At 40.3% G+C, this 16,868-nt stretch overlaps 1 protein-coding gene across 6 annotated transcripts in view; it reads left to right on the top strand.

The window, feature by feature from the left end:
• The window catches only part of ELMO1 (engulfment and cell motility 1), a 304,241-nt gene that overhangs the window by 200,215 nt on the left and 87,158 nt on the right, over window positions 1-16,868 (top strand). For all 6 annotated transcript variants that reach the window (XM_038126698.1, XM_038126700.1, XM_038126695.1 and 3 more), the window contains one exon: window positions 319-455. In XM_038126698.1, the coding sequence (XP_037982626.1) occupies window positions 319-455 (137 nt within the window). The remainder of the gene's footprint in view (window positions 1-318; window positions 456-16,868) is intronic.

The following is a 16,868-nucleotide window of genomic DNA, read 5'->3' as shown; positions in this document are numbered from 1 at the left end:
TTCTGTCCCAGAGTGAGCTACAAAACTGGGCACAAACGACAAACATTGAGAGAATATTCAGGCAAACAGGTAGTTGCTCCCTCTTCTTGCTGTCAGTCTCCTAAAGACAAGGGTCTATATTGTGTTTTGTTGTCTTTGAGGCTGTAGACCAAGGCTGGCTTTTCACAGTAGTGTTTTGATATCCTTTGCTCCAAGAACTGGGATTTCGCTCAAATACGCTACTTTCTAAATTTCATGGATGATTGTATTTTACATTTATTTTTGAAGCTCCTGCCTGTACATGTTTTATTCCACCCCCCCTTGTTTTTCTGTTTTTAGCCAGTGAGACCTGCAACGATTTCCATCCCATGTTCTTCACCCATGACAGATCGTTTGAGGAGTTCTTCTGTATCTGCATTCAGCTTTTGAACAAGACATGGAAGGAAATGAGGGCAACTTCAGAGGACTTTAACAAGGCAAGAAAAGGGGTGGGGTGGGAATAACTGGGCAGAATGGTGAAACAACACTATATAGTCTTCCCTAGCGGCACAGGGATTCACTCATTCCCATTCTGCTGAAAGCCTAGAGATTTATCTCTTTGGATGCTTTGCACATTGGGATGCCAGCATTTAGAAAGTTATGGATAGAGGATGGGAGATGTAAGGAGGGTCATAGACCTTTTTCAGTCATCTTGCACTGCAGATGCAAGTGAGACTACGAGACTAAAATCCTGGCTTGAGGGGAAATTCTGCCTTTTTATGTTAGCAATATTATGCTGAAGTGCTGCAGCCTCCAAGGTTGTAAATAATGCAGAGAGAGTACTGCAGTGATAATTCTGTGCATTCCTTTCATTTCATGTGAGCACTAAAGTGATAAAATATTCAAGAGTGGACACAATCATGACAGAGTGCTGTGCAGTTTAGCCTGCTAAAACAAACCAAAAAACAAACAAACAAACCAACCCAAAAATCCCCAACTCAACCGACCAAAACAAAACCAAAAACCACAAACAAAAAAATAAACCCCAAACCAAAACAAACAAACAAACAAACAAAAGCCTGAAAAGCAGTGAAAAATTCAACCAAAAAGCTCCTCAGTAAGATTTCAGGAAGCTTCAGCCAATCTTCTGACACTCAGAAAAGCAATAAAGAACAGGTCTGTCTAGTGGTCCCTAGACATCCAATTTTTACCCAATTTACCATGAGACTGAACAGTATCTCTGGCATTTTCTAAGAATGGTAAACTCATGCTTTTATGGCCAACTGTCATCCTTATTTTTATGGGGATCCTCTGTCGGGATCTTGAGCCTCTCCCTGGGAGATGTTGGTTTTCTAAGTGTTGATTTGGAATAAAAAAGTGAGACTAAGACATGCTCTGTCAGCATGTGCCTTACAAGTGCTCTGAAGTCACCAGACTCAAATGTTATATCAGAGTCAGTAGGAATGATCATGCCTGACTTTCAATTGAAGCTGTCTGGTATTTAAGTGGTCCCAATGTGTATTTTCTACTTCAGAGTGAAGGTGAATTTTTAGGTCATAGTAAGGAATCACCTTTGTTGAGTTCTTTCAGGCAAGTTAGTCGGCAGCAGTACCAGAGCCCTGGCTAAAGAGAGAAAGGAAGCCCAATATGCATGCTATTGTAGCCAAATGACCTAGAACCTTGCTCTCACATGGAATTTCTGACATGCTTCTCCTACCTAATGATGCAGGAACACTGAAGGAGCAATAGCAAGATAATTCACTGAACCATATAGGGTTGCTAAAATCAAGAGCTTAAAAAGCAACTTTATAAAGACTAATTCATAATATGTGGTTGTTTTAAATAAATGTATTAACAGCTGCCTATTACTTACAGGACTTCTATCTCAGTAGAAGAAGGATTTGTTTACATAATTTTCGACAACTTGAGTTAATAATTGAAAAATTATTAGCAATCCTAGGGAATTCAGATAAAGAATGGTTCCATTTCTGGCACCAGCCCAGGTCACCCTAAAAGGAAAACAAAGAAATTTACTTTGCAGTGTTAGGCATTGTTGTGGATGTTCATAGGAGATCAGGGAGTTTTTTCTCTGAAATAACTAGTTTGTTACTTGTGTTTTCTGTTGCTCATAGTCCTGTGACTTCACCTATCAGTTCTGTCAGGTTCAGTAACATTGGCACTGTGTCTCACTGCATGTGTCATTGAAGACATGGGCAATTCTGAACTCTGTGGGGCAAACCTGAAACATTTGCCATTGGGCTTACCAGCGTTTGTGTCTGGTGGTGGCACTCTGCTGCATGATCCTGAACCCAGGATCTCTGCCTGCAGAAATCACTCTTGATTTTGTAACTGTTTCTGTGAAGGGGAGGGAATGCTAAGCTCTTGCGTCTCTCATTTCCAACACTTCTCTAATTATGTTTTGCTTATCTAAATCCTTTCTTAGAGTCATAAGGAAATTTTTGTGCTCTTATCCGCTTCAAATGATATGTGATGATGTGAATTACTCAGCTGATAAACATCTGAAGGGATCTGTGAGTGAAGCAAACTGTGTTCTTGTGTGGGCTTGTGCGGGCTGACACGTTATATGGTGGTACCCGAGGTTTTCCCAGCTGCTTGGTGGGTGACAGCAGCCAGTGCAGCCCATGGCTTTACCAAACTAAACACCACCATTTTTCATCCTTACCTGGCAAGAGTTTTTGGTGATCACAGCATGTTAGTGTTCTGTCTGCATCTTGCCTGCGTGCTAAGGGTACCATACCATTTCTGTGCAGTCGCTTTTGAAAACTTGACAGGCATGGGCCACGTAGGCCTGGGGAGGATTCAGCCCATCATTTCAGAGGTGAATGGGAAGGGACCATATGTCACAAGATGCAGTAATTTACTTGTGTGAAAAAAAAGATAAAATCTTCCATCTTCTCTTTGTGTTACTATTTTTCAGTTTCAATAACTTGATTGTCATGGTAGTGTATGAAACATCACTTTGTTATGGTTTACTACACCCCTTCCTGATGGGATCATTTGTTTTATTCCTTTCTCTGTCCCTTCCTTCCCTAAAACCTCCAAAACAAATTTAGACACTCTCAGTATATTGGTTGGTAACTCTTGAGACCTGGACATTCTGCTAAAAAATCTAGACTGCTTGCTTTGATGTTTAATCATAATTGAAGAAAAGCAGCTTTTTAGTTTGAAATTAAATTTTTGATTAATCACAGTAACTTGTACATTGAGGGTCTGTAGGAGGTCTGTGTGCACATACAGAGAATTATTTCCTCCTCTTTGAATTCGGGAATGACAGGCACTAAAAGAGGCGAGGTGATTGAATTTCCCCTGAGGTTTTGTGCCTGGTCTCAAGGGCTCTTTAAGCCATATATTAAGACTTCCTTTTGATGACAAAATGACATACCATGCCATCGTGTTTCTTCAGTTTGTGGTGTGGAGATTCCACATAGGTTTGTTCATTTTTAAAGTTTCAAAAATAATTAAACCAGCACTTTGTTCACAGTTGGAAGAATTTTATGGTATTTTAGTGAGACATTTATGATCTCCTACTTTACCCAATTCTTATTCATTAAAAAAACACACATTTTGCCAACTCTTGCATGAGAAAAAGTCCTTTGATGTCTATGGTGATAGTATGACACTGTCAAGACCTAAAACCTTTTTTTCAGTCTCTCCATATACTAGTAGACATCTGAATAGAGTAATTCAGACAGGCAGCTAAGCTTATATTATGCCTTTGTAACATTTTAAGACATGCATAATTCATGTTTTGTGAGTTTCCTAGAGAAATTAAGATGCAGTTGTATAGATAGACATGCAAGTGGCAACAATTCCATTTGAAACCTTTTTGTTTTTATTTGAGCCTACAGATGATCAAAGGACACTTTACAAGTTTCTCCAAAGTCATTTGTGAGCAGGCAGCATGGTTTATGTCTTTGAAAATATAATCTAGTCTCCAAGCTTTACATACTTCTCCATGTTTTATTAAAGCAAAAGAGTGTTGTGTATTGATTTTTGGAGTCAGTGCTGACTGTAAGACAGCTGGCCTGAGTTATCTCACATCCAGCATCTAGAAACCTTCATCAGCAGCCTGCCCATTTGAATAGGCACCCATCAGTCAGATTTCCATCTCGTAGGGACCACCCTGCACTCTGCTCAGGGTAGTCAGACTCTGCTGCCACACAGAGTGAAAAGTACTTAAGTTGGTTCGGGGTTTATGGTTTCTTTTTTAACATGATAGGTGGAATTCAAAGTACCCGCCCAACAGTACAATTCCTCCCATGGGGCCAAATGAAAGCATACTCCCAAAGGAAAAGTTTTTGTTGATCCCCACTAGATGTACTTTAGTAAATGCACCTGGATTGCCCTAATGTGGATTTAATATTGTGATTGCTATCTCTTTAGTGGTCTTCTTGTAAAGTACACATATTGTTTCTTGGGATACAAGGAGACAGCAAGTAGGACATTGTGTAGGGGACAAGATTATCCTCTTAACTCTGGTTTCCAGAGATTTCAGTCAGCTGCTTTTTGTAGGTTTGAAGTTCACGTGCTAAATAGGAGGAAGGGTGAGCAAATGGATTATTTTAATTGCAGCCATAACTTGTCTTATTAAACCTGGAGAACAGAATGGGCAATTTGCTAATTCTGTACCTAGTATTGTACCATCTTAAAAAAAAGCAGACTTAGAGTAAAAAGAACTGCTTCCAGTCCCAGTATAGAAGGAAAAAGACAAAATTTTTTTTTACTTGGCTAGCAGGGTGTTGAAGCTGCATTATAGAGAATGGGCACAATGTGGCTCTTTCATTAGTTTTAGTGTAGTTGTTAGGTTTTAGATGACCAAAAATGATTACTCATAACAAGATACAGATTATCATTCCAATGTGACTAAAGTTAAATTGGAGGAACCAAAACTGAAAAAAATGTAAGTACTGTGATATAAGGTGCTTGAAAACAAAATCCAGTGCATTCACTAAAATTACAGGTTTGAGGAATAGGAAAGTGGGACAAGGTTGGCTAATGATACTGCCAATGCATTTTTCTCATTACTTAGAGATTTAGTTAATTTGCCCTCTGGACATGTGTTTGAGATCATGGTATAAAGCATGAGCTTTTAAATATATTGTGGAAACTTATTTTGTAATAAAAATATGTAATAATAATATATAATATAGAAGAAGAAGAAGAAGAAAATACTTTGTAATAAGAAAAATATTCTCAAAAACCTCAAACAACTGATTTCAGCATTCAGCTAGTATCCATTTCACAGTGGCAACCTGCTGAGGAACTGCCCTTGTGGTATCTGGCTATTTCAGGGACACACCAAGCTGCAGCACCGGATCCCCCTGCAGCAGGGGGGGATCTGCTCAGCAAGATGATAAAACACGTCACTGAGAGGCATGCACATAACAAACTGCCTTTGTGGTGATCAGAAGGGTAGACGTTGTTCACAGCGGCAACAGATGCAAACAATAAATGCCCTACGTGAGTCCTGTAATTAAATAGCAAAGCAAACACGGAGGCATTTGATAACCACAAAAGATGTTTATGGCTCATGCTCAGGCTCTGCGAACATTTTTCCTTGCTCACTGACAAGATAACAGAAAAGGTAACCAGGCGTAACATAAAAATGAAAAATACCATTTCTTTCCTCGGTGGAGGTTTGGAAATGCCATGCCACAGGTTTCTCAGCTTCTCTGGTGTTGTCATGTTTTTGGAAGCTGTAGGGATGAATAATTGGGGAAGGCTGGGTTCAAAATATGACTAAGTGTTCAAGGACAGGCTCTTAAGTAGCAAACTTGTGTGAGCGGTGGTTTGTGTGAAAATGTGTGGTGGGCCAAACCCACCATCAGGTAATGTGAGTTACCCACAAGGAAGCAAAGGCCTAGGGGGTCATTTTAAAAGGGTCAGAGCAACGACGTGGCAGAGGAGTTGTCACAAGCTTTGCTGAGTCCACAGTAAACTTGGGGAGACTTGAGGGGCAGACTCTGCATAGCTCCTGTCCAAAAGGCCCCCCTGGCTGCAACCTTGTTGTCCTAACGCTAGTCCTTGCCATGGCAGCTCTGTGCCTGACCTGGAAGTGACAGGGCTTTGCCTCACTCCTGTGGGAGCAGCAGGTCCCCAGCATGCTCAAGTGATCCCCTCTAGTGGCACGAACAACATTCTGCACTTTTCTGCCTGCTCCTTGCAGGCTTGGCCGAGTCTTGATAAACCACACTTAGCAGCAAGGAGGCAAAGGCACCCAGAGCTGAAGAGCCTTGACAGTGAAGCAGCTGCAGGGTCACAGTCAGAACCAGGATGTCTGGCCACTTGCTCCAGCCTCCTCCATCACCCTGCCGCAGATGCAGTAGCAGCTCCAGCCCCAAAGGGGTGCTTTCCTCTCTCTCTGCCTCTCTTTTCCCCCCACGCAGCTGCACAGGGAGGCTTGGAGAAGGATTGCAAATGGTAGCTTCAGAAAATGAAAGACGCATTACCTCAACCAAGAGAAAAAGTAATTCAGACAAACTTGAAAGAAAAATCCTTTGGTCAGTCTTCAAACCTATTTGTCACCTCCTTTTCAATGCAATGAAAGAAGAAAGGAAAGGGATGGTAAATAGCTCTTCACAGATGCCCTCCAAAGCGTTATTGTTTTCTTATGGGTCTAAGGCAGATGAATTTAACTTCTTTTGGGAGAAGCTTTGGAAGGCTGTTCTGTTTGGATTTTACTGTTGGGAAATGTCTGGCTAGTGGAATGATTACACCTCTCTGTTAGCTTTATTGCACCTTCCCTTGAGAATGCTTTGTTTATATCACTCAGGGATATCGCAAATAAATTATTCTCACATAGAATGAATTCAGTATTCCCTGGGCTGGTGCAGATTAGCACAAATTAAATCCCACATTTTCACACCTGAGGCCAATAGCACTTTATTAACTTTTATTGAAAACAGATGATTTCTATAAATATATTGTATCATTAATTGTAAAATGCATGAATTTATAAAAAAATTTGTGGCAATTAACATTTTGCAAGTCTGCTGCATAGATTACAGAGTAAATGAGACTTTTTAATTGAAGATATTACTCCCTTCAAATATAGTAGGAATCTTTTAGAAAGCATAATTTGGGTGCAGAAAAATTGTCAGCTCTATTGCATCAATAACCTCTTCCTTCAGAATGGTCTTTTTTAAACAGTGCAGTTCAATGTGATGGAGAGAGAGCCTGTTTAAGATCGTTCCCTAGCATTTGGTCAGTGTTCCCTCTATGCTTTTTGTGGCCTAGATATTCCAAATGTATGCCTTCATCAGCTGCTCAATTAGGAATGGCTCTGTTTAGTCTTCTCCATCTCTGTGCATTTATCTCCACCTGTCAGATCTCCAAATATGTCCCACAGCACTCATCTGCTGCTCCTGGCTGCAGGAACCTGAGAACGGGTATTTAAGATGCTGAAGAGGCATCTTTCCATTTACTGAGGCATCAGTCTGTAAAAATCACATTTAAGTATTCATACCTCAAAAAATTAGGGCTGTCAAGCTCAAAATAATTGAACAACAGTATCACATTTTAAAATCTAGATGGTTGCTTCCTTCTGAAAAAATTTCAGTGTGAACTATTATTGTCAAGAATGCCAATAAATTTTAAAAACTAATTTGTGAAAATTAAGTACTTAGACTGCATAATGAAGCAGTCTAACTTGCCCTTTTTCTGCACTTTGTAGCTTATGAACTATTTTTCTAGTTCAAAGACATTTTTCATTTAAAACAGTGTCTTTACTATTTCTCGTCTTTGCCACAAGGCTTTGGAAGTCTTTAGTAGTAGGGTCATATCTAGTTACAGATGAACAGTCCTTCTCCAGTGATCACATATGCAATGATTTCATGGAGGGCATAGCCTTAAAAGGAAAATAATTTTCAAGCTTGATTTCTGTCCATTTATATGCCCGGATGGGTACACCAACAAAGAGATGGATTCTTCAAGCCAAAAATCAAGGAAAGGGAAGGACATCTCAACAAAACATCTGTTATTTAAAACAAGAAAGGAGTATTTTAGTGTAATCCATTCCTTGACCAGAAGCTTGTCTTGTCCTTTCCCCAATGATGAAAGAATGTGTTGGTTTCAGCAGTGGTATCTCTTATTTGTGGAAAACCTAGCCATTGTTGGCAGAGGGGATTTTATCCCCCAGATTTCTAGTGAAGTCTGTGTGTTACTGTAGAACACGTGCAGGTCTGTAACACCCTGGAGATGATAATTTTTAAAGCTGCTGGTACTTCATACTTTCAAAGCACTCTTCATTTTCATCTCAGTGGGTGCTGATCGAACCAATAAACTTTCTCAGCCTTGAAAAGATGACTGAGTGGAAAGCTCGATAACCAGAGGAGAAACACTGACTGTAGGTTATCTGTGCTAACCACTCTTTTGCTACTCCACAGAAACCTTTTGCACTGGAAAAAAAATGCCTCAGTTGCACGTAGAGCATGTTAGTGGTGAAGGGAAATGATATAACCTAACTGGAACTGTCACCAAAACAGCATATTTTGTGATATCGCCCCTGTCATTCCTGTCTAAAAGTGTGGATAATAATCAGATCCCAGGAACCACTCTTGTCTCTGTATTTTTATTTATTCTTTCTAGGATGTGTTTTTGTAGTACAGTTAAATCAGAGGTGCATGGCATATGGCTTTTTGCTGCATGAATTGCTGCTGATGTGAATGTCAGTGGGCATATAATACCAGATTTTCATTTTGTGAATCACAATGCATGGAATTCAGCCTGAGAGCTCCCCAGACTATAGACCTTATTATAGGCAAATAAAAAAGGGGAGGAAGGGGGGAGAGGTGATGTCTCAGATATTTTGTTTCAGTTGAAATGAGGTTATCGTGATGAATGATGCAGCTGACAATGAGATTTTTATAGCCTCTCTTGGAGTAGCAGAAGAGCTTGTATTATTGTTGGTTTGCTTTAAGTAATTGTAATCTAAATAGCACCGTGTTGAAAAGAGCAGCAGAAATCTTTCATATGTGTCTCGTAAGCAAAGCCAGGGTGCTTATTTGTTTTTGTCTCATCTGTCCTTATACAAATGTCCTTCATTGTTTGCTTCTTACATCTCGGGTATTGTCTTGATTGAATATGTCAGTCACCATTAAAGAGGCGTTTGCCAGTCGGTGGCTGCTGCTGCCTGTCTCTATTTTTAGCACATGAGGTAACTGGCCGGCAGCTGACAAGCTGATCCTGCTATCCAATGCACCAGTGTAAATTAAGGTTGGCTGTGATCGAGGCAGATGGGAGGGAGGGCTGCTGGAAGGCAGCGTGAGAGGGAAGAAGAGGATGGTGTGTGGGTGCAGATGGGCTCTCCTCTCCTTTACCCACATCAGCTGCCTCAATTCGTATCCACACCATGAGCACTGGGCCAACACAGGTACCTATCTCTGCTGGCTCTCTGTATGTTACCTTTATTAGGTGGTCAGAGGCTAAACTGAGCCTTGGTGTGCTAATGTGACCTGTCCTCAACTTCCCAGACACTGGATGAGAGGGAAAATGGAGGAGGTGAGGGGTTTAGCACGTACTTTCTGAGGGCAGTGTTAGGTTTTGCCCTACAGAGTATGTGGCCTTGAGACCACAGCAGAGGCAGTTGCTATTTGGAATGGTAGTAAAGCTTAGACACCTGAACTTGGGTTCTGCCACTTTTCCACTGAGAGCTAAATAACTTACCGGAGGATAGAAGGTATTGTGTGTGCCTCTGAAAGTGGTAAGGCTCTTTTTCTTTGCCCTTTCCCCTCTTCACTGTGGATTTGAATAGTATGCAAAAAATCTTCTGGATTTATTGATGACTAAAATGTAATTTATTGGGAGGTTCCATCCCAGTTCCTCAAGTTGCCTTTATATGTTGGTCATGGTAAGTAGAGAAGCAAGGCCCCCAGAAATACATCTGACAGCTGAGAAATATCATCTTAAAAGCTGAGCACAGGAATGGAGACAGATTTGATACCATGAAAGTATATCAACCCAAACAATGGGGAGAGGTGAAGGAACAAATATCAGAATCCTTGAAAATGACATTTGTGTAGATGATTAAAGATCTTGCCGTGTCAGCTGAAGATATTTGTGCCATGGCCATGAAACTGAAATGCTCAAGAACTAATCCTTGCATCAAGAATGTCAAGTGTGCTTCTAAAAGACTTCTGTGAAAGTATCTGGAAAAACCGCTTTCACGCATGCTTTGAATTTTATGGCTTTTTTTTTTTCTCTGAAGACGTGTCTTCAGATTTCAAGCATCAGTTTTCTGTCTCAGGGAAGCTGACTGATCAGAACCTCAGCAGAAAGAGCTTAAAAATTGCAGTTCTGTCCATTTTGTTTCACTAGTACATGCTGCCTAGAACTTTTGTTGTACTTAACCGAGAGCCCAAAGGAAACCACAGATCTCATCATATCATTGTTACATTGTCAGCCTCTTCAGAAGCAATTGACCAGTCCTTCATAGTGAAAATAACCTCTCTAAAGTCACCAAGTGGAAAAATTAAATATCTTTGTTTTTTGTAAAATCAAATGTGTGAGATAAAGAATATAATCTCATAGCTGCCAGGATTCTGAGATTCCTTCCAAAACCTCATTCTTATGTAAGCTAGGGTTCTGGAAATTGTTAAAGGTCTGTTACCTTCCCTGGGGATCTGGAAGTTGTTAAAGGGCTGTTTTCTTCCCAGATTTTCTTTTTTTGATCTGATTGTCATATAACTGATACTACTTCTTCATTTTAAGGCCTATATGTGATTTTTTTTTGAAAGCTAGGACAGGATGCAGCAGTCTTACTGAATTTATCTCTCTCTGTTTCTTTAGCTTCTCTTCGTGTTCAGTACTCCAATTTCCAAGAGGATTTATTCCCCCAGACTTACTTTCCACGTGTCCTCTTTCCTTGGAACAATGGCATGCCTCATAGTACTTCCACCTGCCTTAAGAAGGGTGTTAATAGCTTTTCTCACCTTCTAGCGGGAGACACCCACTGATTACTTTGGGCAGCCACATCTGTCAAGACATCAGAAAAGACCCTTTCAGGTCGCAGAATATTGGAAGCCAGTTTTTGGAGCCAGGATGGGTGTTATTGGCAGCTATGTATTTTCAGCAGTGATAGAAAGCTGAAGATTGTAAAGTTAAAATTACATGTGCACATGTGTTTCTTCTTCCTAAAAATTGATCCATATGGACAAAAAAGTCTTACCTCAGAAGTTGTGGTACAAATACAACATTTTAATAATAATGGCAGAGAACAAGATACTCTTTTATCTTGCCTAATTCTGCACACAGATTCAAAGTTTAATTTACTTAGAGAGAAGAGCTGTCTCCACCAATCTGGGAGATGGACTTCAGGTAAAAGATATTTTAAGTGTGCAGCTTGAAAATGGATTCAGTTATATACATGGCCTGAATGGCCCTTTGCTGTGTAAATCTTTAAAGTACCAGGCAAAATCTTTAAACTGGTGGCTCTACTTTAGGAGAAAAGAAAGAAAATAGCTCCATAAAACTTATTTATCTTTGCATGGGTTAAGGGTGTTTTATTGCTTGATGCTTTTAAGGTGCAGAGAACAGGATGTTTCATAGCTGCTCAATTTGCTTAAGTTCTTATAATTTGAAAGAGTTTGATGATTCTAATTTCCTTCTCTATGCTTCTTGATTTTAGTACTAGAGTAACACTTCAGTATCTTGTATTGATTTTTATGATGGCCAGGGTTTTGATATTAATTTCTGCGGTTATTTTCTTTCATACGGAAAGCTGAGAATGGGTGACTGGCTAAGCAAATTGAGGACTCAGGCTAATTTCACGTTTTACAAATATCATTTTAGGTGCTTCCTTGTAGGATGGTCTCTGGGCTGATGAGTACCATGAATCACCAGTGCACCCTTGTGTGGTGTGGACTAACTGCACGCTGGGTTGCCTTAGTTAAAGCACAGCCAGCATGGCAGAGGAAGGGATTATTTCCTCCAGCTTGGCCTTTATGAGGCAGCAACTGGAAGACTGTGTCCAGTTTTGTGCCCTAGAAATGGGGAGAAACTGATGAAATAGAGCTAGTCCAGCAAAAGTCTAGGAAGATGATTAAGGAGGATGGAGCATGTGGTGTTCAAAGGGAATGTGAAGGAACCAGGTTTGTTCATCCTGGAAAAGGCTGGATCCAGGGTGGATCCAATTGTACCTTCTGCCATTGTGAGAACAAGAAGGATGAGAAGATGCACACCCTTCTCAGAAGTACACAGAGAAAGAAGAGAATAGAAGTCGCAATGAAGAAAACTGCTAGGATGTAAGGATAAAACATTCCCAACTACTGATACTGGTGCATCTCTTGAACCAGCTGCATAGAAAAATTACAAGATCTTTATCCCTCGAGAAAAACAAAACTTGCCCAGAATTGCCCTGAGGAACCTGACTTAAGTATGAAATTAGCTTTGCTGTGCCTGCAGAACTCAATGCCTAGATCCATTTAGCAACCTGAGTTATTTTATAGTTTTATGGGTAAAAAATACTTTCTCATGCAGTAGGATATCTTATCCAAATAGGAAGAAATGGTAATTCATGTTATTAATCATCATTGAAACAAATTCAGATGGAGCATCAGCCAAGCTCATAAATTTTTCCTAATGTTAAAGAAGGCGTAGGAGATCATTGTGATGGATTCTGTGGCCCCTTTAAGAAGTCAGGCTTTCCCCATTAACTGCGGTGATCCCTTTAAAGCAGTTTTAACTTGTCTTAGCTCTGACAGCTGAGCTGTTACTACTCAGGGGCATTCAAGCCCCTTTAGAAATGTGATGCTGAAAGCATTTCTTCAACATTTTCTTGCCAACATTTACAAAAGCATGTTTTACTAAGTGGTTACCACTGGCTATACCACAGCACAGCTGACATGGTAACTTCTCTAACCACAGTAACTCGTTACCTCATTTGAACACTAATACTTAAAGCAGGCAATGTGTGTAGAAGTTGCAGAGCCATGTTTGGCTGCTAGTGGATTGGTTTTGGGGATGCTTGCTGTTTGTGTCTGGCTGTTGGGGTTTTGGGTTTTTTTATAAATGCTTTTCTTGTACCAAAACCTTGCTTTTGCTAAAAGCTCCGTTGCTTACAGGTTCCAGCTTTAGGTGCAAGCTGTCATTTCACCATCCCAGGAAGTTTCAGGTATTTCTTTTAAGCAAAGGTTTATGACCAAAAGAACACAATTTAAATTGACAGAATATACAAAGGGTAAAAGAGGAGAGCAGAAAGGTGATGTTAAGTGATTTTTAGTAGGATAACAAGGATGTATAAATGATGTCTTCCTGCATGTTGCCTAAAAAGTTAGTGATAGAGATGGGAACTTAGCCCACACCTCACTTGTCAGTGCATTGATGACAGGACAACTATATCTTGATTTTTTTTCTCGTATGATACACAATTCTGTCAGCAAGGAGAGGTTTTTATTTTCTCTCTGTGGTAGAAGCATCTTCCACATTAAAGCAAAATAATTACACTTTGTTTACATCCTTTAAAGGTTAAAGTAATTAAGTGGTTAGATGCAGTGTTTGCTCCACCTTTGGTGTCAATGGCTGAAATGAAAATGTTTGGCAATTTGAGACAGTACCAAGAAGGATGAGGATAAACTGAAGACATGGCATTCACACTGTCTTTATGTGCACAATCTCTCATGCACAGTTAGAAGCAGTAAAAATTTGAGAGTAATTATGAAAGAACCAGAGCTGCCAGAAATATTTTTTCCCTCTCTCTTGAAATGACCAGAAAAAATGCAGTTGTAAATGACAAATTTAATAATCCATGATCATTTACCAATATGTGCATACGTGAGCACAGAGCTGGCAATGCTTGCCAAGGCAAACCAGGGCCCACTGTGCCCACAGTTAGCCCAGCACTGCAGCTGGCTTTGTGGGGGTGAGCTTCTGTGGCTGCTACAGGTGTTAGAGACGCTCTGTATTGGGCAGAAAGTAAGACAGGACCTTGAACATAGAAACCTATGTGTTCATGGTGCCTGGCTCCAGCACAAAGCAGCAGAGCTCTTATTGCCAAGGAGAGACTATGCCTTGACCTTTCTGGAAAAAAGTTCCCCGCTGTCCAGATCTGAAAATTAGTTTCTGGCTAACACAGAAATGTTGAGCACCACTTGAAACAGCTCAGGTGTGGAAGGCAGCCAGACCTCACTGCAGGCTGTGGCTGGGGTAGAAAGGTTGTCCACAGTGATAGTAGTCAAAAAAGAGTTATGAAAAAGCTTTCAAAAGTTTTGCATCCTACAAAGCAAAGCTATTCTGATTAAACTGATGATTTTAAAATAAAATGGCTTTAGAGAAACTAAGAAAACCAGCAAATCCCTTCTCTCTGTTTTTCCAGATAGTACAAAGTGTTATTAAAAAAAAGGATGTTAAAAATCTATTAATAAATCAAAAGAAGAAAAGCAGGCAAAAAATTGTACAAGAAGCATTAAGCTGCAAAAATTTTCCTTGGACATATTGCAGTACCGTTTCAAAGCAGCATATGGGGTTTATTCTGGTGACTCTAATTTTAACATGAATGGGAGTCACGTGGAATACTCTTGGCATACGGCTTTGAAAATATATCCCTGCATGATTAAGGAAGACTGAAATATTTTTAAACATCTATTTTTATTTTTTTAAAACCAATTCTGAAATGTTTTTAAAGGAAAGCATTAATGGAATGAAAATGGTCCAACCCTGAACAAAGCAGTAATATAACAGGTAGAAATACTACTGGCTTAGCACTGTAGATATGTTTGTGTTTCAGAGGCTGGGTAATGAAGAGCAAGGAAAACTTGGAGTTTGTACCCACTGTTGCAACTGCCCCTGCATTGCTTGACCTTTATAAATTTGTATTTTCACTTGGAAGATGAAGTAGTCATTCCACCTACCACATGCAAAGAGTTCATGCAAAGAAGGTTCAGCAAAGACAGTACAAGGCAGGACTTGTCTCTGCAATGGCAATTGCCGTGTGCAGTATTGATAGCATCTTTAGCTCGTGGATGATCGAGCCTGAAGAAATATGTACTCTGAAGATCAATTAGAGAGAGGCTCATTAGCGGGAAGGAAGTTCTGAGCAGATGCAACAGCCCCTGACAAAGTGAGCCAGAACGCTGATAGAGCTGGGCCTGGTGTGTGGGCTGAATGTGAAGCAGGGTTGCTGCAGAGAGGTTCAGAGAGTCCTTTCTGACAGCCGGTCCTTCCCACCCATCTTCAGGGAAAGCAGTCTTAACAGCTTCTTGAAATGTTTTGAAAAGGATCAAACAGAAAATGTCCATAAAACCATATTGATGAATACAGGCATGACCACAGTGAGGAGTATGGACAGTCATCTGGTGTCCTTCTAAAGATGCTGAGAAACACGGAAAAGTTACTTTTCCTTTTCTAATACTTTTTATTTTTTTTTACACAGAGAATGAAAGGTTAATTTTTATAACTTTAATTTTGTGGGGGCTGCTGCTTCAGTGCTTGAGGATCTCCTCTGATTGTTTGCAATACCTTATTGACTGTCTTACTGATATTTATCTATCTTGACATCAGAGACGTGTGAAAAAGGAAGTTGCCTGCCTTTTATTCTTTTCATGAAATCTTCACCAGTGATATCACGATGCTGATCTCACCTGTCCTTTTTATCTATTGACTTTGAGTGGAGTTTCTCCAGTCATTCCAACAGAGTTGCCACTTTCCAGACTTAAACATGAGATGAAACAGGCAGCATAAAGAAAGAGTATTTATGCCAGCTTTATTTAAGCAAGAGACTTCATTTAAGCAAGGCTATTTATGTAGCGAGGTTATTTATACTACATTTGGCTGTGAATGGGCGTGTGTGGGCACGCTTCTGTTGTGCATGCAACACGTGTTTGGGGTATGTATATTTGGCTGCACATTTCCATGTACAGGGATTGAAAAAGTGACTGTTGGTGTCTCTGAGAAGGGGATGTTTGCAAAGTCCAGCTCAGGGAGACATTGAAACCCTCAGGAACAGACGCCTGCTGCCAGAGGCTGACACAGAATGGAAGCATCAGTAGCTCATTTTGTGGGCTCCGAATTACCTTATGAGGGTGTGGATGGAGGATATTGCCCTTTCTAGCTGAAGCTAAGTGCACACTTGCAGTAGCTCCATGGTAAACAGCCCTAACTGTTCATTCAGCTTATCCGAGCATTCATTTGACTTTCATTCCTGCATGAGGTGGAAGCAGACAGAATGCGCTCTTCTCAGGAAAATATGTTGTGTGCTTGCTGGACCTGGAAACTGGACTCGTGTTTTCTCTTATTCTCATTAGCTGTAGTCTTGGCAATCCCTTTCTGCACCACCAGAGCCTTCTGACACTTACCTTTCCATGCAAGCCTGGAATGCAAAGGGGATGTGAAAATTGCTAAGGGGATGTGAAAAACATGGATTGACTGTCATCAATAGCTGGTAAAATAATAGTCTGAAGGTCCTTTAGCAGCAGCTAGGAAGGTGAACCAAGGCAAAGATAACTCTGTAATTGAGTTGTTTTCAGTATACTCTTTCTAAACATCATCAATGAGCATTGTCAGTCTGGCCTTAAAGGTGCACAATCACAGCAATACAGTTCCCTCTTAAAGCTGCTGAGTGTCTGATTGTTACTCTTAAATAACATACAGCAGAAGCTTTTAAAATTAAAACACACACGTAGAAAACTCTTTTCAATAAAAATCCCATTTCTTTTTCCAGAATGCCTAGACAAGTAAACACTGGGTTTTTAGAAATCCAGAGATGTTTGCTAGCATCAGCCAGTGTGACAGTCTTAAGGGTCTGTTGGATAAAACCCAAAGCCCCTGCTTCAGGTCTCACACTACTAATCTCTTCTCCATTAGCAAGGGAGAGCATGAGTTTTGTGTGAACAGATTTAATCTTCCTGTGCAGCAGATGTGCTGACACATGGGTTTCTCTAGTCAATGGGGTAAATAAT

Source organism: Motacilla alba, chromosome 2 (genome assembly GCF_015832195.1).
Source record: "Motacilla alba alba isolate MOTALB_02 chromosome 2, Motacilla_alba_V1.0_pri, whole genome shotgun sequence".
NCBI classification, from domain to species: Eukaryota; Metazoa; Chordata; class Aves; order Passeriformes; family Motacillidae; genus Motacilla; species Motacilla alba.
The sequence above is the reverse complement of the archived record's forward strand: the minus strand, read 5'-3'. Positions and strand labels throughout refer to the sequence as shown.